At 44.1% G+C, this 26,217-nt stretch overlaps 1 protein-coding gene across 1 annotated transcript in view; it reads left to right on the top strand.

Moving 5' to 3' along the window:
• Positions 1–4,038: 4,038 nt before the first annotated feature.
• LOC8041902 (arylsulfatase B-like) overlaps positions 4,039–26,217 on the top strand; it is a 46,160-nt gene continuing 23,981 nt past the window's right edge. The window contains exons 1-3 of the mRNA XM_029970610.2: positions 4,039–4,067; positions 7,148–7,238; positions 17,749–17,908. Coding sequence (XP_029826470.2) covers positions 4,039–4,067; positions 7,148–7,238; positions 17,749–17,908 — 280 coding nt within the window. The remainder of the gene's footprint in view (positions 4,068–7,147; positions 7,239–17,748; positions 17,909–26,217) is intronic.

Raw genomic sequence — 26,217 nt, forward strand, 5'->3', positions numbered from 1 at the left:
GATGTAATGTCCATCCAATGTTTTTAGGTATTTGGCATGTGTTGACCGTTTGTTTTATTTTTTTTTTGTACTGGCTTAGGCCGTCACATAGGCTGGCCGCCAGAATGAAACAACTTTTAGGAAATTATCACTCCAAGAGAAACAATATTTAGCTCTTAATACTTCATTATCAATAAAGCGCTATGCACAAGCCCGAGCACTCTCCGTGTCCCATAGGCCCACTGGATGCTGTTCCGCTTTGCTACTCCGATCCAATGGTCCCTCAAATTTTCTTCTTCTTTGCCATTGAACTAAATGTTCACTTGTTTTCAAGCTCATTGCGACGTTCGAGCAGCCGGAGTAGCTCGAATAATGGCGTCGTTGTCTTTGCCACAGGCACAGTGGGACCACCGCGTGAACGACTTCAACATGGGAGCACACGACTAAGCGATTGAAAAAGCGATATGACGACGGCAACTGCTTTCCCCCCTGCGCTTGCTGACATACTTATTCATCAAAAACAACACAATCTAATGACGTACACGTATGCCAAGAGAATGAGGGCCAATACCGGAGCTTCTCAAACGATGATGTGGTATAATGTGCACGCATCGGTGCCCAATGCAGCCGGGAAAGCCGGAAAGCGAAGCCTACAAGGCGCCACTATTTCCGGAATGCGCCCTGCCGGTCGTAAAGGGTATTTTCCACACCTGACGCGTCCTGGAGGTTGACTTCTTGTGACACGTATATTGACCAGTTCCTACGCAAACAATGAGCGCGTGGACGGCTTAGTGACCGCGGAGTTTGTCTAATTACTCTAATACAAAGACGTTTCTTTTTGTTCACATGACGAGCTTGGTTTTGCTGGCTCTGTCAAGATATATACGCGACTAGTGGGCCGTTTTATTTCGAACGACGTTGTTTGTCCTTCTTTTTGTTAACCCACATAGGTTGCAGTGCCCGTACACCATGTTGGACTGTTGCAAAGAAAAAAGTTGTTGATTATAAGTGGCGCTTTAACATTTTGGAACCTACATATAAACCCTAACGGAAAACATGCAACGACCTGTGCCGGCGCCGAAAGGAGTTGGTGTAGAACCGGCAGCAGTAGACGATATGCCTCAATCGAGGAGCTGAGGAAATATGCTATCATTTGTTTTTCGTTTTTTTTTCAGTATCACGTGGCACATTCTGACAGAGAGGAGGGGACAATATCATAATTAATTTGCGCGCTTCACACTGCGGCATTTGGAATTTTAGCAAACAGTTCAGTGACGAGGGCACGCGAGGTTTGGAGTTTACCCGCATTAAGTTAATCGTTTCGTTCTGTACGAAACCCTATTTAATGCCACGATGAGAGTACCTGAAATGACACCAAATAAAATGTAATATTTCACAGTTGAGTGGAAGCAATTTGTCGATGTATAAAAAAAAGATGCTGAAAGAAAAACTTAGCATCAGTAGTTGCACTAACGCAAGTTCTTCTTTCGGCGGTTTTTGTTCTATGCGTAAACCAGGAGCTGCTGCAGCTATATTTAAGAGATTTTACGTGTGCGCTTTATACCCCTGAAATATTTTATTTTGCTCCCGAGCAGTTGAAAAACCACAATTATAAAATATAAATGGGTTTCTCTATTTTCGCTCACGTAAGCAGCAAGAATTGTTGGTAATAACACTGCTCTTCAAAGCAATCGATTTTTGCGGGCCTATCTTGTCTAATACAAAAGTTCTACGGCCATTTCTTGCCATCCTCTGCACCTACACCTGAAATAAGGGTAAATAAAATGAACGAATTCCGAGTGATTCGCGGCGCTCAAACTGTTTATTTCAAAAATTTGAACGCTGCATTTTCTCCTGAGTTGCACCTGCAAAGTTGTTATCACCGAATTGTGTGAGCCATAAGAAACTAACAAAGCAATTTACGTCGCATTGTCTTGTTGGCGGTCCCTTGAGCTAACGCTGGGGTTCGGTAGAATTTATGGGGCCTCAAAATGTAGCCCGAAGTTCGTGTATGCGACACGTTTCATGTTTTCCTCCTTGAAGTTGTGTGATGCACAGAGATGGCAGCGGCTGGTACAAAACAAAGAAACCAATTCAGAATATTTACGAGCTTTACAAGGTCGCTTATAACGACTTGAAGTTGAGTCGAAACTTGTACACTGGTCGTCACGAGCCTGAACTCTTTTCGAGCGACTGGGGCTCCAATCCATCAGGAGCATCGACCAACACAATGTTTATACACAAGCCCGCGTTTACCCACACCGGCTTCGGGCACTGTACCTGCGCAGAAACCAGAATCGCTTGAGGAGAAGGATCCGCGCATGCGCAGTGCCGACAACAGCGCCACCGCAGCGCCGTGACGTCAGAGAGTTTAGTTGGTCTATATCAGGGGTGGCCAGGCTGACCCGGCCTTAGCGCCGCAAACAAAACCACGAAACTGCTAAGAGCCGCGGGGGGGGGGGGGGGGGGGGGGGGAGCCACGAGCCGTACTTTAACACGTGAAGAGCCGCAGCTTGGCCACCCCTGATATATATATATATATATATATATACATTTTGTGTGCAGCCATAGTAATATTGTGACCGAAGAGGGGAGAAGGTGAGTATTGGGCATTTACTGCGTTAAAGTTAGGGAAACTGCACTTGTCAGTCTTCGCTCATTCCCATTATATACACGGTGCAGCCTGTCCCTACGGGGAGGAGTGGCTCCCTAGATATCTTGGAAGACGGGCCCTTTCCGACATTTGCAAGCTGAAATGACGTGCCACGTCACTGCCGCAACTCGGAACTAGCATGGGCCTTCAATCAGAAACGGCTGTCGTCTACCCTGTTAAGCGAATTCGAAACTAACAGTACACAGAGAGCTGGTCGAAAACTGAGTCCACCAAAACCAGTGGCCGGGATGGTCTAATCCAGAAGTGGACAAGCTGCGGCTCGCGAGCCGCAGCTTGGCCACTTCTTCGCGCGTTAACGTGCGGCTCGCGGCTCCCTCCCCTATCCCCCCCCCCCCTTCCCCCTTTCCGCCTCCCTCCCGGTTACACGAGCACTTTCCCAAAAAAGAGAAGTGGAACATCGTTTTAAATCGAAAGATAGGTTGCGGTTTGCTAGTTAGTATTGTGTAACTGCTACCTTGCATACAGTTGGACTGCTTCTGACCAGGGTAGCCTAGCCTCCCTCGAAGAAAGAACGTGCTTTGGGCGTCTCGGCTACCAGGAAGCGGGACTGCCGGCGCTGAGATAAGGTTACATAAGAAACTGAAACCAAGAAACGTGTCCAAATGTAACGTTTTTTTCTTTTTTTGAACTCCGTAAAATATTTCCGCTACTCGCGGTCTTTCTAAAATGAGTTGATTTAGTGGTTTTCGATGATGCTTAGCAAGTTTCTCATTAGAACCATATGTTTATGTTCAAGAATGAGTAAGATAATTGTAAACTTTTGTACATTATTTTGCTAATTGGTGTGTTTATTTTTCTACACTTCTTGACGTCCGACGTCGCTGACAGTTTGTTCGGAAAGAAATGCTTCGTTCTCAACAGCACTACATTTGGGGATTCTTGAAAGCCTTCGGTGAAGCTGTTGGTACATCTAAACCCTCGCAAAATGATCAAGGTTATTAGGCGGACATGATGAAGGGGTTGATACTCTTTCCTGCATTGCATTTTTACCTTGTGCTGTGCTACGAGGCCACGCTGATTAATGAATCTGTCCATAAATCGTTAATGCCCCTAATGCACGATGCAATAAAGAATAGGCCGTAAAACGTAGCACAGTTAAATAGGAAATACTTAGAAAACGACCTTTTATTTACTCTAACCCAAACTAACGGTGAAAACATGGAGAGGCATAAAGCGAATAGCATAAACGCATCCTACGTAGCCCTTGTGCAGCTACATGGACGCACAGCTGAAACTAAACTCCGAAACCGAACACATGATCGACGATGCAAATTTATACCGCATCCTGTACACCGAAGCAGCTTATGTTACGTGCTAGAAACGTTTCAGTTCTTCTTAAAGAGTGACCTGGTTGAGTAGCCCACGGAATTGACACGGAACCCGACATGAGGGACTCGAAGGGTTGTTTCTGGTGGTAAGCTTCATGTTTCTGTTTCTTGCGGCATGACTTGATTCATTGTAATACACAGGGTGTTTGATTCCAATTCAAACAGATTTTGAACATATCAACAAACAGATCCTCGTGATAAGTTGAATCATTAACTCAAATGACCAGACGGGTTAATTAACTATTTTAACTAGGGAACATAAACACGAGGGCCCTACTAGAACCTTCACGAGCGTAATCGAAAACCATAAGTTCAGTAAAATTTAGAAATATTTGAAGCGCGGGGGAGCGCTAAAGTGTAACTCGTGTAACAGGCACAACGTTAGCGGGACGTAAAGGCCGATGAGACGATTATCATCCACTTCTTTGGACCTCCCTGAATGTAAATTTCAGGACGACCCGTAACTTACCACGTGCTTCGTATTTTTCTAAAATTGATTGAGTAGGCGGTTTTCAATTAAGCTCTGCACGTTTCTAATGGAAACCATATATTTATTTTCCTTAATTAGAAAGTAAATTAACATACGTTAGTTAATCATGCGAGTTATAGTGAGGAGTAGCACCTTATATTATGTCCCCCTCGCCATATAACTCACCTGCACACACAACATGTAAACCTTTCAAGGTTGTTTTTTTTTTTTTTTTTTTAAGAATTTTGTTTAAAATCAAAATTATCCACCCCGTATATATGCACGGGTGTGTGTTGCATGATTTATACGAAATTGTTTCAAGAATATATTTGGAACGTATTCTCACCATCTTCCTATGTTTGATTTGAGCTCGAACAAATTAAAAGCAATAAAAGAAGGCAAAAGACGGGTGTCGTCTTCACCAATGTATTTATCAGGCTTGGTGGAAATTAAATGAGGGAATAATCGTCATAATAATAAATAATTAAATAAAATGTGCCAATTAACTTTTTATTGATTTGCTTTAGGAACCATGTTGAAACACAGTATTAACGGAAACCATAATAAGAGGCCCGACCAGATGAAAAAAATTGAAAAATAAATGTAACTTTTTTAGGTATTTATTGATTAATTTTTTCGTATTTTAGCCCGATATTCCAATTGCGCTAAGAAAGCGTTCCGGAAGTCCTACCCACAGTGACGCTTAGAAGAGTTACGTAGTCGTTTCTGTTCCCTCGTCACTTGAGTCGTTTGCTTACCCACCGAGAGACACGCTGCCACGATAGTGACATAATTGGAACCGCTACGTCACTCTTTTAAGCGTGATTGTAATCGGAGCTTGCGGCGTCATTTTTGTGAGGAATTTTGAAATCGCGTTAAAAAACATCAACATTTATCAATAAGTATCTAAAAATCAATTTCCTCTTTATTTATCAATACGAGTCGAAGAAACAATTACCTCTTTGCGAACTCTTTTGAGCGGTCTGGCCTCTAATTGTAATTGCCATCAGTGACTCAAGTGCGACATGACCCCCTGAAACCAATATTTAAAAAAAAAGTTTATTAACGAATTTGAGTTAATAAGCCTATTACGAAGATGATTATAGCCTCATCTAATGACCCAGATAAATGCATGGTGAAAACGGCACTCGTGTACTGCATGGTAGGATATTTATTTCGGCTCAAGAGAGCCGCGAAGCCACAGAAAGGCAAGTCGATGATTAAAAGTGTAACTCTCAACCCCCTTTCTGTTCATAACAAAAATCTGTTCGAATTAAAATTAAACACTAACATCGTCGTTTAATTAAACATTAAACGACTTCCGGACACTTCGTCTTTGCAAGCCTATTGAGCTTGCTTATGTCACCAGAGCTAGAAAGCAATATTTACCGAGGGCCTTGGGCAGGAGGATCTATCGTTTTGGAGGAGACAAGTTGGTTTAAAAGAATATTCGAAATATTTGAACATATATATCGCGCGTCTTGGTTCTTTTGGCATTCGCCGGGAGAATTGGTGGTTACATGTTCCATCGTCGTTTCAGGCAGCGGTGTAAAGGTGGTTCCTTATTTTGATAAAGACTTGAACACCGCCTGGTGGCGTTTCCGAAGAAAAGAGTCTATACTACAAAAAGCAAACGTAGCTGTGTTATTTTGTATTTAAATTTTGTTTCTAAATATCTAAGTTATACCAACATTTTATAGATCATATTTTATTCAGTATAGTTTACAAGTAATAGGTTTTACAATTTGATACCAAAATACTCTCACCGTATTAGGAAGTTAATTTTAGAAGGACATCGACAGTATTCCGGTTTACTTTAAAGGACCACTCAAGTCAAAACTGAGATTACCTATGTATGGCGATAACTCAATCTACTGGCTTTAAGCCAGCTAATAAACTCGAAATTGCAGTCACGGGTGGCCGATTTCCCTATTAACCAATATACTCAAAGATCATGACACGCCCCTCCTTCTGCGTCTTACAATGTACACCTCGGGGCGCCGTCGGGCGGAGGTTTCGAAAAAAAATAACGTCTGTGTTACCCCTCCTAAACTTAAATATATGACTTTTTGTATTGTAAACATATTACGCACAACGCGTCTGAGAAGAGCAATAAAAGTAACGTTCAAAATCTACACGCCATTAAGTATTTTATTTGATCCAATTTCGTGGATGTAAAGGGAAACCTATGTTGCCGACAGTGTCCCTTCCGCGAGATGCGCCAGTAACGCGAGTACAATTTTGCCCCCCCCCCCCTTCTATTCTCTTTCGGACACCTCTATTTGGTCTTACCATAGCCTATGCAGAGCATAACTTTGTCTGGTTCTTTTGCAGTGGTTGTGGGGACGTCAAAAAGCCGAGCCCTGATTGGCTCAGAGTTCTGACGTCACCAGAACCCCCGAAAAAAAAAAAAAGCAGACGAACGTGCGCTTTAAATACTAACCAACAACTTAAAAAAAGAAAAAGATATTCAGCGTCCTTATTGAAAACTGCCACTTTTTGATTGGTAGTGGAGCAATAATAGGATGCCAAGGATTCTGCTGGCCCTGAGTTCCTTTAGCCTCTCAGTGACGGCATAGAAAGATTTCAATTGCCCTTTGTTCTATTGAGTGCGTTTTCGAGTTGGATAGGCGAGCACATTTTAGGGCAACATTCACTTCTTGTCAATGATAACGCCGTCGGGTGCGTCTCTTGCAGGCTGCTCACCGCCATTTCTTTGCAAGCATCTATGGTCGTGGTGCGCGCCCCTAAACCGCCAAACATCATCTTCTTTCTGGCCGATGACCTGGTTCGTGCTGCTCGTAGATTCTCCCCGCACTTTGGGTGTAGTTTTGGTTGTAACGTAACATATGATCCAGACATTTTGAGGTTTAATTGGTAAACTAATTATGAATCGCAAGGCTTCAGCATGCTGTACCATCCGCCCTTAACGAACTCATTAAACAAAATAGTCACTTAGAAAATATTTAAAAAATCTAATAAAACAAATATATTCTCCAGAACTAGAGTGAAAAGTCTTGATTCTATAAAAGCTGCATATTTAGGGTATGTATCTATCTAATATTTTTGAGTTCTTTATCTTTTACGTTGCATAATGTTGGCTTGTGAACGTGCTGACAATTTTGTCAAAGTATGTGTGGGATGCAGGAACGTTCCAAGCTACGTTGAGTAGCTCTTTGTCCTGTCTCCCTTTCTATGAATTGGAGTAAATCAAAATTCATTTGAAACGAATTGATTACGACTAACCGGGTTACGACCGCTTGAGATTGATTACAACTCAGGCGGCGCTTCGCGTCGAAATGTAAGCCAGGGCTACGCAGTGCGTCTAAGCGAAACGCAACGCAGTCAACGCAAATGCTTTGAATGAGCCATAACGTTCAAGTTTCGAATTTCACATCTTGTGTTGTAGAGCTGGAACGATGTCATCAAGGAACCCATTTTGGGAAGGCATTTTTTTTCGTACATTTTGTCCCTAACTTGCGCGAAGGATGAATATAATTTGGGAAGCTTCTGTTTAGTTTAAAATTCATATTCACAAAACCTTTTTTTTTTTGGCAAAAAATAAAAAATAAAAGCGGGGGGGGGGGGGGGGGTGGGTTGGAGACTTGGAGGGTTGCATGCTAACTTTATTTCTCGGTATGTTGACTAGTACCATATGCTAAGATCAATATATTATTCGGCAAAGAGGAGGGGACAATCGAGGATTTCTTGAATAATTGAACAACTCGGACTCTTTTCATCATGCAGTAAAATAAACATTGGCTTGGTTTCCCAACCAAATTTTAGTTAAATAGCCACATGCATGACCTGTCCTTAGTGTACACATCTTTATTTGCGCTTACAAGTTCAGCACTTGTGTGAATGCAATTAGAAAGTATATCACTGTGACCGAAGGGATGAAAATCACAGGAAGGAGGTTTTTCGGGCCTCGTCTTTTTGTTTAAAATTCGGCTCACAACCTTTTGTTCCTTTATCCGCACGTGACACTGCTTTGTCTGATATACAGGTTCTATGAAACTTACCACAAATAAAAATCATAAAATCAAGTAAAGGCAAAATGATAAAAATTATGAAATGCATGAATCCGATTAATCTGCAAGCGTACTATATCGTACACACGTGGCGTTATTTTAATGAAAGGGCGCGCGAGCGTCCACCTGGGGTCCGTGAAAAAACGGGGGGGGGGGGGGGGGGGGGGGGACTTTGCGGCACATGGCTTGCGTTGCGGGAGTGACCCTCTTTTATTGATTTAACCAAGTGTATAAATAAAAGCTAATAACAAGGAGAAGAAACAAAAGAAATAGTTGAATCGTTTTTGTCAACTCTGTAATAGCTTTCGTATCGGAAGTGGTGGCTGTTGCCTCGGGAGTGCTTTCGCATGTGCGCTATGCGAGAGTCTGTTTGATTGTCTAAATGACGTTAGCGCTCGCTCATGTTTTATGTGTTCCTTCTATGTCTGCTTTTTTCGCTTCTGATACTTTCGAACGAACATAAACTGACTAGCTCACACCAAAGTATTAATTAAGTGAACAAGTAGCCAGTTATTTCGGCTGGAAAGGCATCTGAAGAGCAAAATGTGGCGAAATATTTTTTCTGTAATTTTCCCGTTCTTTGTGACTTTTATATTTCACAAAAATCAAACAAATACTCTATTTTATCCTGTGCTATTTTCGCAAAATTGTAGCGGTTTAACGTCTCCACAGTGCTCAATAGGCGATTTTAAAAGACAACAACATAAGGCCCGATTCTCCCGGCAAATTGCTGATGAAATCCAAACGGGTGGGGCTAAGCTCACTTGAGAGCAAGGGGAGCATCTCGTTTTGTTTCGACTGTTTCTGCAGCAGCTTACTAGCTTCTATTAGTTTTGGGTGAGAAAGTTTAGCTCGGCAGCCAGCGTTTCTGCGTATATCGGGTTACGCCATGTTGTTCTCACTCTGTCCCTCACCATACATAGCTCGCGCTGTCGTCCCACCTGCCGCCCTTGTGGTGATCTCGCTGCTGAGCACGAACCTTCTGAAGCGTACATTTAATACCACTAAATTTATTTCTCTCGGCTATAACAAATGTTGAATACAATCATGGTGTGATTACGTCAAGTAAAAGCTATGTCTCGTAGTATGGTTTTTCAGCATAGGCGTGGAGTTTTAAATTTTCCGGGGGAAAAGGGGGGGGGGGGGGGGGGCGAGGGATATGCTGCCACTTTCTTTCTTCGCACTCCCCTCCTTCTCAAATTTCCCTCTTTCACCTCTATATCTCCAGTTTTACCTCCTTCTCCCCCTCTCCCATCCCGTGTTGTAGCGCTCCTTGCAAGCAGTTTCACAAACGTGCTCTTGCAAGCAGTTTCACATTATAACTGGTAAACATGTCATCATTGCTTCCAATTTCCATCTGACATTTTTGTCCAGATACTATTTAATTTCTATTTATTTACCAATGGAAACATACTATTTAGTATGTTTCCATTGGTAAATATTCATCTGATATCAAACCAGTTAAGTCTGGCGTCCCACAGGGGAGTATACTTGGACCATTTCTTTTTAACATCTATATAAATGATATTGTCAATATAAATCCATCGGCAAAATTTGTAATATATGCTGACGACAGCCGCATATTTTTTTCCGGCACAAGCAGCGATGAACTTATCGATGTCGCCAATTTAACATTGTCTAAATTGTACGCCTGGTCACGAGATAATGGTCTGAACATTAATACCAAGAAAACAAAAGCCATAATTTTTCGGCCAAAAAACAAGAGTGTAATAATAATGCGAGACATCGTATTGAACTCCGTCCCCATAGAAATCGTCAGCACTTTTAAAACTCTCGGAGTATTTTTTTCAGAATGAATGTCATGGGATAACCACATTTAAAACTTAGCCACAAAACTGTCACGTGTTATAGGACTAATATACCGTCACGGTTCTTTCTACCCGTTAACGTGAAACTATTAATATACAATGCCCTGTTTCAGTCCCATTTAAATTACTGTAGCCTCATTTGGAGTAACACGACGTTCACAAACTTGCAGAAACTACATTTATTGCAAAAACGAATATTGAGAATTATTTGTAATGTGCCTTATGATTACCATAGTGAGGGTTTGTTTCAAAAGTTCAGAATGCTAAAAATATTTAACCTCTATGACTATAGATTATGCATCAGCTTAAAACTCGAGAACAAAAAAAATACGCGTTTCTTGTCAGACTTATCCGAGTTAGTGCCGAACGATCACGTCTATTTAACCCGACACATGGAATATTGGAAGGTTACCGGCTGTAAGACAAACTATGGTACACGAACTCTACGTTACACTATACCTAAATTGCTCAACTACCTCGCCAGCAACGAAATTTGTTTAGACTCCATATCAACTGAAGATTTGCGTTCATTCTATTTGCGCTTGTGATTCTTCATCGATGCCTACTATGTTACCTATTATCTACTGGTTTGTTTGAACTGTATAATATTATTTTTAGGGCTACAACAGTGTCTACTCTGTAGTGTTTATAATAATTCTGATGAAGTTTTTTTTTTTTGTCTTTCTTATGTATATGCGTGTGTGCGCTTATTTTTTTATTTTTTCTTCTTCTTGTGCTGCTGCCTGTCACCGTATGGGGCTTCGGGCTCGTCAAGCCTCCTTTGGAGGCTTTTTCCCTTCTGCCCCTCCTATTCATTTGGAAAATAAAGTTATTATTATTATTATTATAAGTACAGCAAATGAGCCCAAAATGCTATATTTATAAAATGCAAGAGAAAACAAAACGTCACTGCAGGTCACCTTTGTGGAGATAATAACTTGACGAATTAGCCTAACGCAAGCATGACACAATTAATTAAACACTATTTGATATTATCGACAAAATCAAGAGAAAATGTGGAAGTATACACAATTTAAGAAACAACCAACATATTTTCAAAAGTTATATAATATAAAAAAAACGAACTCAGCGGGAGACAAACAACTGCAGACACTCTTATATGAAAGGCCACATTAATAGATGGACAAGCGACTCACGGAGCAATGGAACAAAACTAAAAGACGAGCGTGTAAGCCTCCATGTTATATAAACAAAAAAAAAAAAAACGAAACGGACAGAAAGGAAGACACAGACACAGCACTGTTTCTTCCATTCTGTCCGTTGTTCTGTTGCGGTTTTTAACCATTATAAATCACCAACTCGCCCAACACTCCACCCTCGTAAAAAAATACGGACACTAATTTTTCACAAAGCTCAGCCCTCAACGAAAAAAGTGTTCTGTGGTACAGCTGATCGCTTAACATGCCATCTGCAATGCCATTAAGCTTTATTCTGCGGGTGAGATTTTTGTGGCAATGCAGAAGTACAACATAATTTAAGCGGGATTGTCCCACGGTTGACCTCATATACGTTTCTATGCGACGGAGACAGGAAAGCGATCTTACTAACGTGCATGATGTAACAGGAATGATAATTGCAATTTTAACCAGCGTAGCCATTTCTGACAAGAGCGCCCTTAACTCTTTGCAGTTTGCGCCCGATAATACCCTTAGAACATCTTGAAATCCGCTGATTGTTATATTCCGTTGCTTCGCAATTTTTAATGAGCATATCGCGGCACAGCTCAAGGCGTCCAGGTTCAAGATATGTTCCGCAAAACTCGCATAGGTTTCTGCCGTCTTCTTTACCTGTTACAAACCGGTCAATGTGAGCCATGTGCTGTCACGTCGAAGGCGGATACCTTTCGTCTAGCGAGGCGTGTACCGCGTCAACTATCTCATGGAAGCGCTGTTGATACATGCCGTCAAAGGACGGGTGTACATGACCTACAGATCCATTATCATATCGGCGCGTCATATTTCTTTATTTTCTGCATTGGAGCAGATGGTTCGTCAACATCAACCTGAGCTGCCCCTGCAGATGTCTCGTTTCAAAGCGGAGAAAATCTTTTTTTTTTTAATTTTTGTTTTGTTAAACTCTTCCTAACGGCTGTTATTATTTTCTCTGGTCGGTTAAATCTCAGGTTCACCTTCTGCTATACGGTATTTACAGTTTACAAAGAAGAACATATTAAGAAGAGCAGTTTTAGCGTGAAATATGTGCCAAATTTCGACAGTACAATCAGGAATCCGCTCGCCTTGACCCCAGCGTCATACCTCTCGTCAGATGCTAAGTAGTTGAAAAATACCATAAGCCCTCTCTAATTAAGAAGGACTAACAAGAAAGAAGCAGCCCTGAGGGTCCACTTTGTGGGACAAAATGTTATCAAATTTATATTTTCGTCTTCCTATACAGCGCTTGAAACAGACCGACACGATTTGTGGAGGACGTTACAAAGCTTATGAGATCAGTTATCATGCTCAAGAAGTCACGACACATGTTCACATTGTGGCTCAAGTCCTGTAACACGAGATTAAGAACATGCGCCATACAGTGCAAGTACAGCGCTCGTGGTTCTTCGTCTTTCATGAGCGCTTGAAACCCATTGTGCTGGCCCCTCATGTTTGCGGCACCATCGTAACACTGCCCACGGCACATGTCAATCGGCAAACTAAAACAGCAGAGTGTGTCCTTGAGAATGGCAAAGAGTGAGGTCGCTTTCGTGTCTGCTGCGTTATAAATACCATAAAATAACTCCTGCAACTTGAAGTTATTTGTAACGATTCTAAAGCAAATAGATACCTGCTCTTTGACCGACACATCGTTTGTCTCATCCCCTATCACGGAAAAATGTCCTGCTTCGTGAACCTCGTTTGTCAATGAGCAAGGAACACCGTGAACCATCATTTCTAACAGTTTGCTAAACATTTCAGGAGAAAGGCATTTGTACCCAGATCGGCATAGCCAAGATTGCAGGTCTGGTATGTCATTTCCGCGTAGTTTCAGAAGCTACCTTACGTTGCTTTCTGCATCATTATGACCACGTACTGCTAGGCTTTGACATATCAAGTAGTGCAACGAAGATACTATGGCTAAAAGTGCCTTTTAGAGGCCTTTATTTTCTCTTGCTGTGCTTTAAAGCAACAAGGAGCAACAATTACACCCTTACTTACAGCAAATTTAAAGGCTAAGGCTGCCTAATGAAAACTGGAGACCTCGTGGCTTTGAAATCTCTGCAAAACGTTCTTCCAGTTCGAAAAGCCATTTTGTACCAAAAGAAAGGTAAGAGTCCTTGTCCCTCGATGTGTTTGGTAAAGGTACCCGCCTCTCGTAAGCAGCACGACAGGTTTCACTCAACGCTTTGTTCAATGAAGCATCATAATGAAGACATTTGTAGGTGAGCATCCAGGTTGGTTTGTATCGTCGTCCCTGCACTCCTTGAGGGCTAGAAACCGAGGCGCTGCTAATCATTTGCAAGGTTGCGGATGCAGTAGTTACGGCGGCTGCCGAGATGCTTGAAGTACTCGCGATTTTTTCAATGGACGAGGTTTCGCAAGTGATGGATCCACAGGGTGATGACCTCGCGCCCGATGAAGAGCAGCTCGGCCACGCATCGTTTTCGTTTGGAGCCTTCAGCTTCCTCACGAGGCATTTCTCTATAATTTTTTTGTACACCCTAAAAGTGAAAAAAAAAACACAGGGCAAGACTGGCATTGATGGTTTACATAATAAGTATCAATCATTAAACAAAAAAAAAAACAAAAAAAAATCTAAGCGTGACCTTTGTTTTGATGCCGCAACGATCGCATTGTGCAGCGTGGACTCAGAAAAATTCAAAGTAGAATAGGAAATGAAAACAAAATTGCTCTAGGCGTGGTATGGATGTCTAGGCGAGGTACGGATATTTTTACAACAAAGCATGTGCTAAACTCGGAACGTATCCTAAATCAAGGGCCAAAACAAAGTGAGATAGCAATTCTTAAAGAGACGATGTTTTAACTTCTAGCTACAACAGTACGTAAACAATGTCAAACGTTCAACGGGCATCCGAACAATCCGTTGACTATGGGCGCAGTCCTCAACACCTGCAAAGAAACGTTATTCCGGTTGTAAAGACCGAGGAGTTCTCTTTCTCCATCAAGGCAGCACCAATCAGAGCCAAACAATGGTATTGCACCCCTGTAGCGCGGAGGGATGAACCATGGTCTCGCCCCTCCACAAGAACCCGCCAGAACACGGTGTAGCCAGCGTGCACGCAGCCGTCGACTCCATGTCAAAAGTCCACGCCGGGAGCCAGACGCCAGACAGCAAGTTGATTCTTGTTCAGTGGGACGGCATTACGCACTCAACTCAAACGGGCAACTGACCAACACCACGCCAAGAGAGAGAGAGAGAGAGAAAGAGCTTAAGGAAGAAAATCAATTAAGTCAACAAGGGAGAGGGAAAGAGTTTGAAAAAAGGAAGAAGCGTCATTGCGACTCTTTCGTTTGAAAAGGCGAAAAACAGATGAACAAAACTACACCTTCCTCTCCTCTCTAGCAATCCGTCTGCTTTCTCCTCTCCTACCTTCGTTTTCCGTGCCTTTCGCAAGTCGTTTTTGAACTGTTGTGTTTCCTCGAGAAAGCATGTAGAGAAAGTTTCATGCGAGCAGGGAGTCCTTGTCACAACGCTTGCTAGGGCGGTGCTTGCAGGAATGAAAAATAAAAACGGCGCCATGGAAAGACTCGCTCGATGTCCGAGTATAGGCGGAATTTCGAGAAGGGAGATAGACAACCTGCCCCCCCCCCCTTCTCTCCCCTTTTTCCGGAAACTTCGGAGAGCCCCCAGTCCCCCCGCAGTCGACGCCTACGCTTTGGAAAGGGGGGGGGGGGGGGGGGTCATATCCCCACCCCCGGGAAACTTCAAGAGAGACATTCTGCTCCTCCTCCTCCTCCCCCCTTCCCCCCCCCCCCCCCCCCCCACTCCCCGAAGCATAGGCGTCGACTGCGGGGGGGGGGGGGGGGGGGGCGCTGGGTACTCTCCGAAGTTTCCGGGAAGGAAGGTCAGGTTGGGGCCTATCTCCCTCTCAAAAATCAAGCGTATTTAGCCGATATGCGCGTGGGATCGGAAAACTTGTGCGAGGACCATTCTAATACGCCGATATTGTCGTCGTATAGGGAACATTGTGCCGGCACCATTTTGATACTCTCGATTTCGGCAGAACATGTGGAAGGTCGAGCCGGCGCTTAACAAAGGCGATGGTCTAAGGATGCAGAATGCAGCTAAGCTCCCTCTGTTTGGTGGTTGCACAAACCGTTTTGCTGTGAATACCATTTCTGAACCGGCAATGACTGCGCGGTATTGAGCATTTACGGCCGATGTGAAAATGACGTTGAAGAAAAGTGGCCTTAATTTTCGGCTCTAATTTTAGTGATCTGTTTGATTTCAGCGATCGGCGATTGATTTACGGCGGATGTTATAAAATCAAATAACCGGCCTTTTGTAGAAAAATAACTATAATTCATTGATTTTTTTTTTTTTTTAGTTTGTAGCTATACAGGTCACGTTGAAGGTGCAATTTTGTAAAGTACCACCGTGGAAGGCTAAATCAATTTACGTAAGGTAAACAGAAGCCACCGGATCGGAGATACTCGCCGACAAACTTTGCACTGTATCGGCTGTGAAATAAAACAAAACAAAATATCACTGCACACAACTATCAAATCGTAGCCGAATAGGGTGAAATGATTGTTAGCGAATATCTCCAAGCCGATAACCTTTTTTTACCTTCCGTAAATTGACTTAGCCTTCCACAGTGGTAGCCTTCAAAACTGAAATATGAGCATGACCAGGAAGGCGACTAATTAAAAAAGTTCATTAACAAATTTAAGTTCGCTACCCTACAAAACGCAACGATTTTCTGCTCGTATACTACCTGCCGCCCCTGAAAAATTCAGGATGAAGTCCGCATTCACGTAGCAATGAGCTCTTTGTTTTAATAAATATGTTAAAAATACACACCCATAAAGCAGTAAAAGAACATCCGCCAGCTTGGAGACAGGTGAAAAGTGGTGGGCGCGTAAGACAATAATGTGACCAATTCGCTGCTTAAGATTAAAAAAAAAAATCGCTACACACCTTCGTGATTACGATAACAAATGGGGGACATTAGAAGACAAACATCCATATATCTGTTTAACTTCAGCGTGCTGTTTTAGTTTTGATTAGTTGGACCTTTCAAATCTTTACGCCGCCCCAGCAAAAAAAATCTGGTTAATCTCAGATCAAGTTAAATCAAATCAGATCATATAGTTTCATAGCACCAACGGCCGAAATAGAAAAAGAAAGAAACTGGAGCGAGACGATGCTCCTGACGCCTCCTGGGAGATCGGCAAACAGGGAAATTTGTCAATTACAAACAGGATCATCCACTATCCGTTTTGAAAGCATGTTTTTGCCTAAATACAAATTAAAAAAGCTATTATCGTAGGCATTTTTATTGGAGATTAGTATAGAATGTCAGACGCGTGATGTTTTTATCAAATTTGAGTTTACAAGGTATTGTGGAAAAATTAATATTGTTTTTATAAAACCATGTCTCACCCGTGAATTCATATAGCACGTCCCGACTTGGTCGTGTTCAATTCCTTGATAACAGTGTAGGCTAATTCATAGAGAAATATAGTACTACGTAACGAGAGGCCACTCAAACCGTTTCGCGGCCCAGGAGTTAGGGGCTCTACTGGCCGTTTGTAGGCGCAACAGCGCCTACTAACGGCCAGTAGAGCCATTTCCCTTCAAAGGACTGCGTGGTTCTCGAAATCATCCTGTGGAGTCGTGCGCCGCAAGCTCGGAGTGCTGTAAAAGATACAGTAACTTTGCCAGCGTAGTACAAGCTTGTTAGCTCAGTTTGTAGAGCTCCACTGGAAATGGATAGGTCTCGGGTTCGATACCCGGACCAGGCGGATTTTTTCGGTCGCGCACCAGTCATTTATAACTGTGTTTGGAGATTTGTGTTTGTCCTTTGTCTCCTTTGTTCCTCTTCTCCAGGGATTATTATTGCCAGTAGAATAACGTGTAACGCTGAATGAGAAAGCATAAAACGCGAAAACTGGCATTTCGCCGATACTGGACAGACATACGCAATGCCCGGCAGATGCTCAGCCGTAGCTATCACTACTCGATCGATATACGCGATGTCCGGCGGGTACTGAGCCGACGCTGCCACTAGTCGACGGATATTGTGCCAGTACTGCCCGAGTTTTTAAACGATATTCGCGAGATAGTGGGACGATGGAAAGGACGGGATGCTCGGCATATATTGCGAACAATATTGTGCCGACATAAGCGAATATTGTTGTGCGGCTCGAGGTAGGTCGCTTCACACGGGTGAGGAACTTATACATTCACTATATACGGATGACCCTAATTGAATAACGCCTAATACTTAACCTCGCAGGGTTGGGCGGACACAAGCTTCCGCGGAAATCCCCAAATACCGACCCCAAACCTGGACGTTTTGGCGGCTTCTGGAATCATTCTCAACAACTACTACATCCAGTATCTGTGCTCGCCATCCAGGGGAGCGCTCTTGACTGGCCTATACCCTATCCACACAGGTAGGACAAAGACGTCCGAACTACGAAAAAATGGCTACTCTCGGAGGCGCTTCTAAACCTGGAATACGTAGGAAGACTTGACATTTTATAGCAGTGTTGTAGGAGTCACCGAAGAAAGAGTAACGAAATCCGTTAGTGGTCACGTGCACATAAAATGAACGCTTTACCGAATTTGTTACCTCAACACAAATGGAATGCGTTACCATTACCGGTAAAAATAACGCGTGTTACTTTTGCGCTAATCTTAAATGGCGACTGTCTATCCTGCCGGCCATTGACGGTTAGATCGTTTTTGCACAGCGAGACAAAGGTTGTGCAAGAATTCATAACTTCGCCCTCAAACAAGACGAAAAAGTTTGAAGTGTACTTTTCTTTAAAAGTCTTGACTAAAAGAAGTAACAATAAGAAAGATTCCATAACCTGTCATTCCAAATAGTTAACCTAAGTACGTATATCCGTTACTGTTTAAAAAAGGAAGTAACGTGTAATGCGTTACGGAAAAAGTGACGCGTAACCAGTAACGCCGTTACATGCACTGCGTTACCGCCAACACTGCACTATAGCGTTACCAGAGAAGGGTTACAAAAAAGAAAAAAGTGCGGCTATAGTCGATGTACCCAGCAAGTATCCTTTAAGCGCAATTTGCTAGCGGTATGTACACAAGTATGGGCTCGTGGTTTGACCGTCTCGTGACCACATGACGTGGCCTGAGGTCACGTCACATCCCTATGTCACGTTGGAGAGTGGACCTTGGTGTAAAAAGACCATCGCAAGGTTCTCCCCCTCTCTCCGTGAGCAAAATAAACTGAACGGAACTGAATTGACGAAACCGCGGCCGTTGCGTAGCCGTACTGGCCGTATACCGTGTCGACGACAGCGAAGCTAAAGTGAAGTCAACAGGCTCAGCGAGATGACACCATAGGTTATGCCGTCACGTGGTTAGACCCGCTATGGCCAATGTTACCAAATTACCTCAGTCAGTTGTAAAACTCTCGAAAAACAAAGGGACCCCCTCCCCTTCTCCCTTCTCCCCTCAGTCCGCCTCCCGTCGTTTGAAGCGCCATCTAGATTTTCGGTTCAAAACTATGTGTTCCACAAAGTTCATTAGAACTCCGCCTAGACGCTGTGCTTTGAAATATACGTGTTCTATAAAATACGCTGAAGTTACCATATTAGCCGTCCCCCCAAAACGGTAGCGCGTCGATCGACGAGAGTCAAGCCGTGAAGTCAGAGGGGGGCGGGGGTTGTATTGCTCGAGCAGTCAGCGTCTATGGGCAGCTCAGTAACTGAGCTAAATCTAGCAACGTTGACTACGGCCGACGCGGTAACCTAGCTCGTGTGACTACGTTTGACGTGGAAACGTGACGCGCGTCAGGCCACGTCAGGTCCCGTGACGTCAAAGCGCTACGTGACTGACGGTGCGAATTCGTTTCGTCACGTGGCTTTACAATGTCAACAACGCTTTTAAACAGAGTAATGTTGGGTGCACGAATCCGAACCTCGCCTCCGTTAAGGCCCGTTCAGCATTCAGAATTACGAGAAAGCGTTGCGCAAATAAACAACAATTAGGCGGAGCTCCCGCCAAATTTAGCGGATATCGTTGACGTTTACATCTCGAACCCTGGTGGCCATTATAGTGTCACCACCGCAGCAGGGCCCTCTCGCGCGTGATGTCTCAATACCACTGGCTGTCATAAATAATCTCGTCACCATGGCGACGACAACCAATGGCGTTTCCCTTGGAAGTCGATGTATCGAATCTCGGTGCATAAACGAGGGCACCAAGATTTACCTAATATGAAAACGTGTTCTCATGTTGCGATTTTCTCAGCTATACACTAAAAAAAATGCCGAGGCTCCAATCCACGCTGTGAAGATGGTGGGTCAGCGAGCTCTGGTATCACCTGCAATGATCGCCAACTGCACTATGCCAAATTATTGACGAAGGAACAGTAAATGCAATGTACCAAAACTTTTTATATATAGAAGACTAGTGATGTCAATCCTCACGTCGCAAGCTGCCGTCGCCGCGGCAGCTTGCGCAACAGCAATCTTTACGGTAAAACGTATGCGGTTAGCGCTACGTGCTTCACATCGTTATCAGGAGCACGTTATCATCAATTATGTTGTTCGGATGCTTTTTTTTGTGCTTGTTTTTAAGGGTCATTTCATATCAAACGTCACAGATGTTGCGCTCGACCACCTTCAATTTCTAAAAAAAAAAAAAATTCATGGTTTTTCGCCGCAACGTCCATAGCCATACCCTGAAATATTTTTGACGAAAATTTTTTTGATAACGTGAGCGCGGTTTTAAGATTTAAAAAGAGCGTGAAACTAGGCCTCACTCAATAATTGATGCAAAATTAGCTTTTTTATGAAACACCCGACAACAATGTTTTCTTAAATTTGCACGGCTTTCGACTTACAATGTGGTTGCACTTGTGCAGTTTTGTTTAATTTAAATACTTTTTAGAAAACACAATTTTACTGAAATTTTTAGCATTTTTGTTATTTTATTAAAAGTATCTTATTTCTTCCGGGACTTAATAGGACTTTTTACCGGCTGCCTTGCAGCTATATAATCTATAAAAAAATGTTTAACCCCGCTCAAATAAATATCTTGCAGTAAAAAGTAAAAAAAAATATATCCTTAAATTGGAAAAAAAGTGCTTTTGACGCATAAACAACCGTTTATTTCATTCTAAAGTGGTCTCAGTAAAAATACAAAATATAGTTGGTTTCGAAGAAAATTCGATTGTCTTTTGATTCTGAAAGTTTAATAAAAATTTTTTTGTTTAAAGCGAGCAAACAATTCTTGAAGTTGAACTCTAGCTCGCATCACAACCCGGCGTCGCTTCTTAACGCCTCTTCGCCGCACAGCGCGCCACCTGTGACGATAGCTGACACGATTAGACCCAAAGAAAGGGCGGAGTTTGCTGGCCATTCCCCTTGTCCGTCTTTCCGGCTGCAAGGGAAGAAACGGTGGGTATCGTGCAATAATCGGAGGCGCCGCCAGTCCGTAGCCATTGCAGGCCAGTCGTGCCCTTTCTACCCGAGGGCGGCTCCTCACACTCCGAAACGCGATGCCTAATCGACGGGCGGCATCAGCCGACATGGACTTCTCCTAAAAGGGAAACGCGATAATATCGCCGCGAAATATAGCCGTCACGCATACTGCAATGAAAAGCGGAACTATTCAGCGACGCAAGAATTTGCTGTTTCAAGGCTGATTTAAACACAAACGAGGCGTGAGCCTCCAACGGCGCCGCACATTCGTTAACACCACATCACCTCGTCGTTTGAGATTTCCCGTTCACGGGGCTTTTGTGTTCACGTTTACATCTGTCCTGACCTTGACAAGGGAGAGTGATTTCGATGTGTATGTAAGAAACAGCTAGCTTACTAGTGGATGCTCTGACCCGGCAGCGCTAAGCATCCGCTGATATCAAGACGGTGGAAGACCACAGGAGGACACCGCCACGCAAAACGGTCGAAATAGGAAAAACCATAATGCAACAAAAGTGAAAAAAGCCTCTTCTCACCAAGATGTACCCTACAACTCGAGGTCCTGCTGTCTACCTGCTGCGTGCGCACATCGTGACACCATCGCACGCTTTGCCGGGCTCGACAGTGGCGTGCTGTGAAGAGAAGAGGCGCAAGAAACGACGCCAGCTTGCGGCGCGACAGCTCAACTTTAAAATGTCTTTTTTTTCCTCTTTAGAACAAAATTATTTTAATTAAACTTTCGAGGACAAAAGTAAATAAACTGTTCTGTAAAAGTCACGATGATTCGTATTTTTCTTTTGGCCACCACAAGGCAGAATTGACGGCTCTTTAAAAGGCAATACGCAATTTCGCAATAATTTAGTTTCTTTTTCTGCAAAATATTTAGTTGTACGGACGGAAACGATTTTTGTGTATAGTATACCTACAGGTCTGTCAATAAGAATTTTTACAGTCGCTTGCAGGAAAGAGAGAGTTTGTAGCAAAACTAAAATAGGCTAAAATGCTCATATATTCCTTTTTTTTTTATTGCTTCGAGCTTACCAAATTTTATGATCCTTATCACATAGCAATTCAAATACCGTATGGTTTTTAGGTAAAATATTCCAGTGTCCCATAAAAAAATCTTACTTCTCATCAATTATTAAATGACTCCTAGTTTCGCTCCCTTTTTACGAGTTCAAACCGCCATTGTTTAGGAATCAGGCCGTAGACGTGGCAGCTGGAACGAGACTGATCTCTTTTTTTAATGCCCGCGAGCCTAGCTCGGCTCGGGCCAACAGTGTTGCCAGCCTTAATACCGATACATCTTTCCTTCTCTCGTAAAATAAAACAACAAAAGTCACACAAAACAAACACTCAAACAAGTTGTCCGCAATCTTAGTCATAGGCTCATAGCCTAACCGGGCCGGTTTACTCTTGATCCTCGTGCTTCGGCGAAGCCAGGGACTCGGGACGTCAGCTCTATGTCGACGTTCGTCACACGAGGTATCCAATTCCGTTGGCGAGACGTTCTGGTTGGTACGCTGCGGTACCTTTGGAATGACCTGAGCGGACGTCTGGGTTGAAAGTTGCATACTGTACTGCTCACTTCTGCTGTCTATCTCACCGTTCCTTCGTCCGGGCTGTAATCCTTCTGAGGTCTTTAGAAGATGCTGTTGGTTTCTCCGAAGTGACCTTCCGTCGTCCGTGCTAACTCGATAGGAATGACGAGCATCACATCCTTCGACCTGTGCCTTCATGCTCCAGCATTGGTCGTCGAGGATCCTCACAGCGTTGCCCTTTTGTAGGGCCTCTAGATGACTCGCGGTCCTAAAGTTCTGACTCTGCTTACGTACTTGAGGAGCCGGAAGTACCCCGAAATCTGGAAGTCGTCCATGGAGTCTCTTTCCCGTCAGCAGTTCGCAGGGAGCCCGACCGTCCTCCAACGGTGCACACCGGTAGTTTAGTAGGCCCACCCAGAAGTCCTCGTTCATATACCTCGTCTTTTTCATAAGCCTTTTCATTACCTGGAGTCCCTTTTTCGGAAGGCCGTTGGACCTTGGAAACCTCGGGCTGGAAATAATGGGAAGAAAATCACATTTAGCTGCAAAAATTTTGAAGTCACTCGATACAAACTGGCTCGCAGAGCCCTACTCCGATACGTGCCCATGGTTGACGTGGGACGTTTTTTTGTAGAAGTGGTTCGGCAGGTTGTCGGTATGTGAAACGCTGACACGATGCACATTTGCTGATTTTATCGAAAATGTCTGCGCTCATGCCAGGCCAATACATCAAAAGTCGCGCTCGTGCTTTGCATTTGTTCACGCCCAGGTGTCCCTCGTGCAACCGTTGAAGCATTTCCTTTCTCATTGAACTCGAAATAACTACTTTGGATCCCCGCATTAGTATTCCATTAACGCAAAAGAGTTCTGGCGCAAATGGATCCAGCGCTCCAGCGACGCTGCGGTTGTTTTCAATAGCGTCAAGTACTTGCCGTAAGTCGAAGTTTTGTGCCGTCGCTTCCGCTATCGTGGACACCATTGCGTCACAGACAAGTCTGGTGAGGACGCTTGTCGCATGAATAGCAGCATCCTCTGGTTCGCTTGTGCGGCAGTTGTCCCTGGAGGCCCATATCCGAAAGAGTGCGTCGTCCAGGGGCAGCTCTTTCCCGGGAAGAAACTGCAGAACGATATCAAACTCCATGAGCGTTAGAAAAAAATTTTGTATTCTGGGAGGCATATCCCTCAGGTTCTTTTGGGATATGCCGGTAATGTTTGCTGATCTGCCTCTACGACCACTTGTTAGCCCGTGATAAAGTCTCGGAAAAGTTCGCAGCCGGAAGTTATACCCAGAGCCTCTTTTTCTATTTGAGCATACCGCGTTTCACTGTCTGCCAGTACGCGCGATGCATAAGCAACGAGGCGCCAGTCTTTGCCGTGAAGCTACAACAGCGCTGCACCAACTGCAAAACTTGATGCGTCTGTCGATATCTTTGTTTTCTCTGAGGGGTCAAAGATAGCTAGTACAGGGGCTGTCGCGAGCAGTTTGCACAGGTTCCTCCATTTTTGTCGTAGACGCTGGTTCACTCAAAAACGCTTTCACGCTTGACTAGACTACGCAAAGCTTGTGTTTTCTCTGACACATTAGGCAAATGCTTTCCGAAGTAATTTACGGCTCCCAACATTCGTTGTAATTCTTGCTAGCATGCCGGGGCCGGCAATCTGTAATGCACTTGATCAAGTTTTCGTCTGATTTTATGCCTTCATTGCTGAGTAAATCTCCAAAAAATCGTATACTTTCAACCCCAAAAAGACATTTTCCAAGGTTCAGTGTAAGACCTGCGGTTTGTGCTGCCTGTAGTGCTGCACGTAGGCGCTTGTCGTGCTCTTTCTGTGAAGCACCAAAAATCAGCACATCATCAATGTAGACACGCGTCCCCTCAAGCTCATTGAATATACGGCTCATAGTTTTCTGAAACACTTCCGGGGCGGAAGAAATTCCAAATGGTAGTCTTAAGAAGCCATATCTGCCAAACGGCGTGCTGAAGGTGGAAATTTCGGAAGTTGCATCATCCAATGGAATTTGGTGAAATCCGCGCAGTTAGCATCTAATTTGCTAAAGACCTTGCCACCCAAAAGTTCGGCTTCCATTTCTTCTCGACGGGCAGTTCATAGTGCTCGCGCCTTAAGCTCTGATTCACGTGCCGTGGGTCCATGCATACGCGGAGGCGTCCGCTTTTTTTTTTTTTTTTGAGAATATTAAGAGGACTCACCAATCTCACCCAATTTGGTGATGATGCCCTCGGCCTCCATGCGGTCGTACTTAGTGCGTAGAAGGGCCCGAAGAGTGTGTGGCACCCTTCTCGGCGGCAGAGCCACTGGTCGCGATCCCTCTTTGAGAGATAAAGCGTAATCTTCTTTAGTATACCCAAGTCGTTTAAAAAGTGAAGGAAATTCGCTCACGACGTTCTGCTTGAGTTAATCGGATGCAGATAGTGAAAGAACGCGTGACACCAGTCCAAAGTGCTCACATGCCTGTAGGCCTGATAAGGCAATCTTTCTTTTCTTCACGACGAAAAACGTGACAGGCTCTTTCTTTTCACCAACCTGCAGGGGAATGTGATTGTTCCGAAATCTTGGATCGCTCCTCTACCGTAGTTCGCAAGGAGTGTCTTTCAAGGGCTTGGCGCCGTTTTGTTACTAACCTTGCGGAAGGAAGAATAGGGCAACAAATTCGCCTGGGCTTCGGTGTCAACTTTCACATGCACCGCAGGGCCTGCGAGATGCGCCGTGATTCTCCAGTCGTCTCGACCAGTTCACACACCGCCGATGTTGACAGACAAGATTTGAAAGTCGTCGTCGGATGCATCGGATGATTGCTGCTGGTTGTGTTCTTCGAATGGTCGGAGCTGACACTTTACTTCTTGAATCGCTGGCTCTCGCCTGCAGCATGCAGCAAAGTAGTTCGTTTTCTTGCATAATCCGCATGTCTGTCCCCAGGCTGAGCACTTTCCCGGCTCATGGCTTATATTGCAGTAACTGCAGTGAGCTTGTCTGGTCCCAGTATTACGCTGCTCCCTTGAATGCTTCTGCACAGCGGTGAGCTTCACGTCCTTCTTCTCCCATGTTCGGTTTTGGTGTGCTGCCAACTCTGCCGCTTTGCAGAATTCAATCGCTTTGTCACGCGTGAGGTCTTCCTCCTGCAGGAGCCTCGTTCTTAATTTCGTAACTGCTGTACCGCACACCAGCTGATCTCGCACCAAGGAATCTTTGAGCTCACCAAAATTGCAGGTTTGCGCCTTCAGCTGTACGTCTCGCAGAAATTGCTCGAAAGGTTCGTCCTCTTGCTGTTGCCTTGAGCGGAACACATAGCGTTTGAACGTTTCATTCCGCCTTGAAGTGCAGTAGTCTTCGAACTTCAGCACGATGGCGTCGTAGTCTTCCTGCTCCCGCCAGGTGTAGAAGCAGCGCTGCCTCTTGCGCCTTGGTTCGTGGCTTTCCGGTAGGCATGGCCTTGAAATACAGCTCGATGCGTTGCCAAAATTTCTTCCAGTTTTCGGCGGCATTCTCCGACAGCACGAGGTGTTCTGGTGGCGGTAGTATGCTTTCCATTCTGCAGGAAGGTTCAAGCTAGCAGGGGCGAATTAATGTTCACCTGAAGGCAGAGTAGGAAATATCGGCTTAGCAGGACCGAACGTTCCACCACACTTCTGACACCATGTTTAGGAATCAGGCCGTAGACGTGGCAGCTCGAACGAGACTTATCTGTTTTTTTAATGCCCGCGAGCCCACCTCAGCTCGGGCCATCAGTGTTACCAGCCTTAA

The sequence above is a fragment of the Ixodes scapularis genome, unplaced genomic scaffold (assembly GCF_016920785.2).
Source record: "Ixodes scapularis isolate PalLabHiFi unplaced genomic scaffold, ASM1692078v2 PGA_scaffold6__148_contigs__length_123643588, whole genome shotgun sequence".
Taxonomy (NCBI): domain Eukaryota; kingdom Metazoa; phylum Arthropoda; class Arachnida; order Ixodida; family Ixodidae; genus Ixodes; species Ixodes scapularis.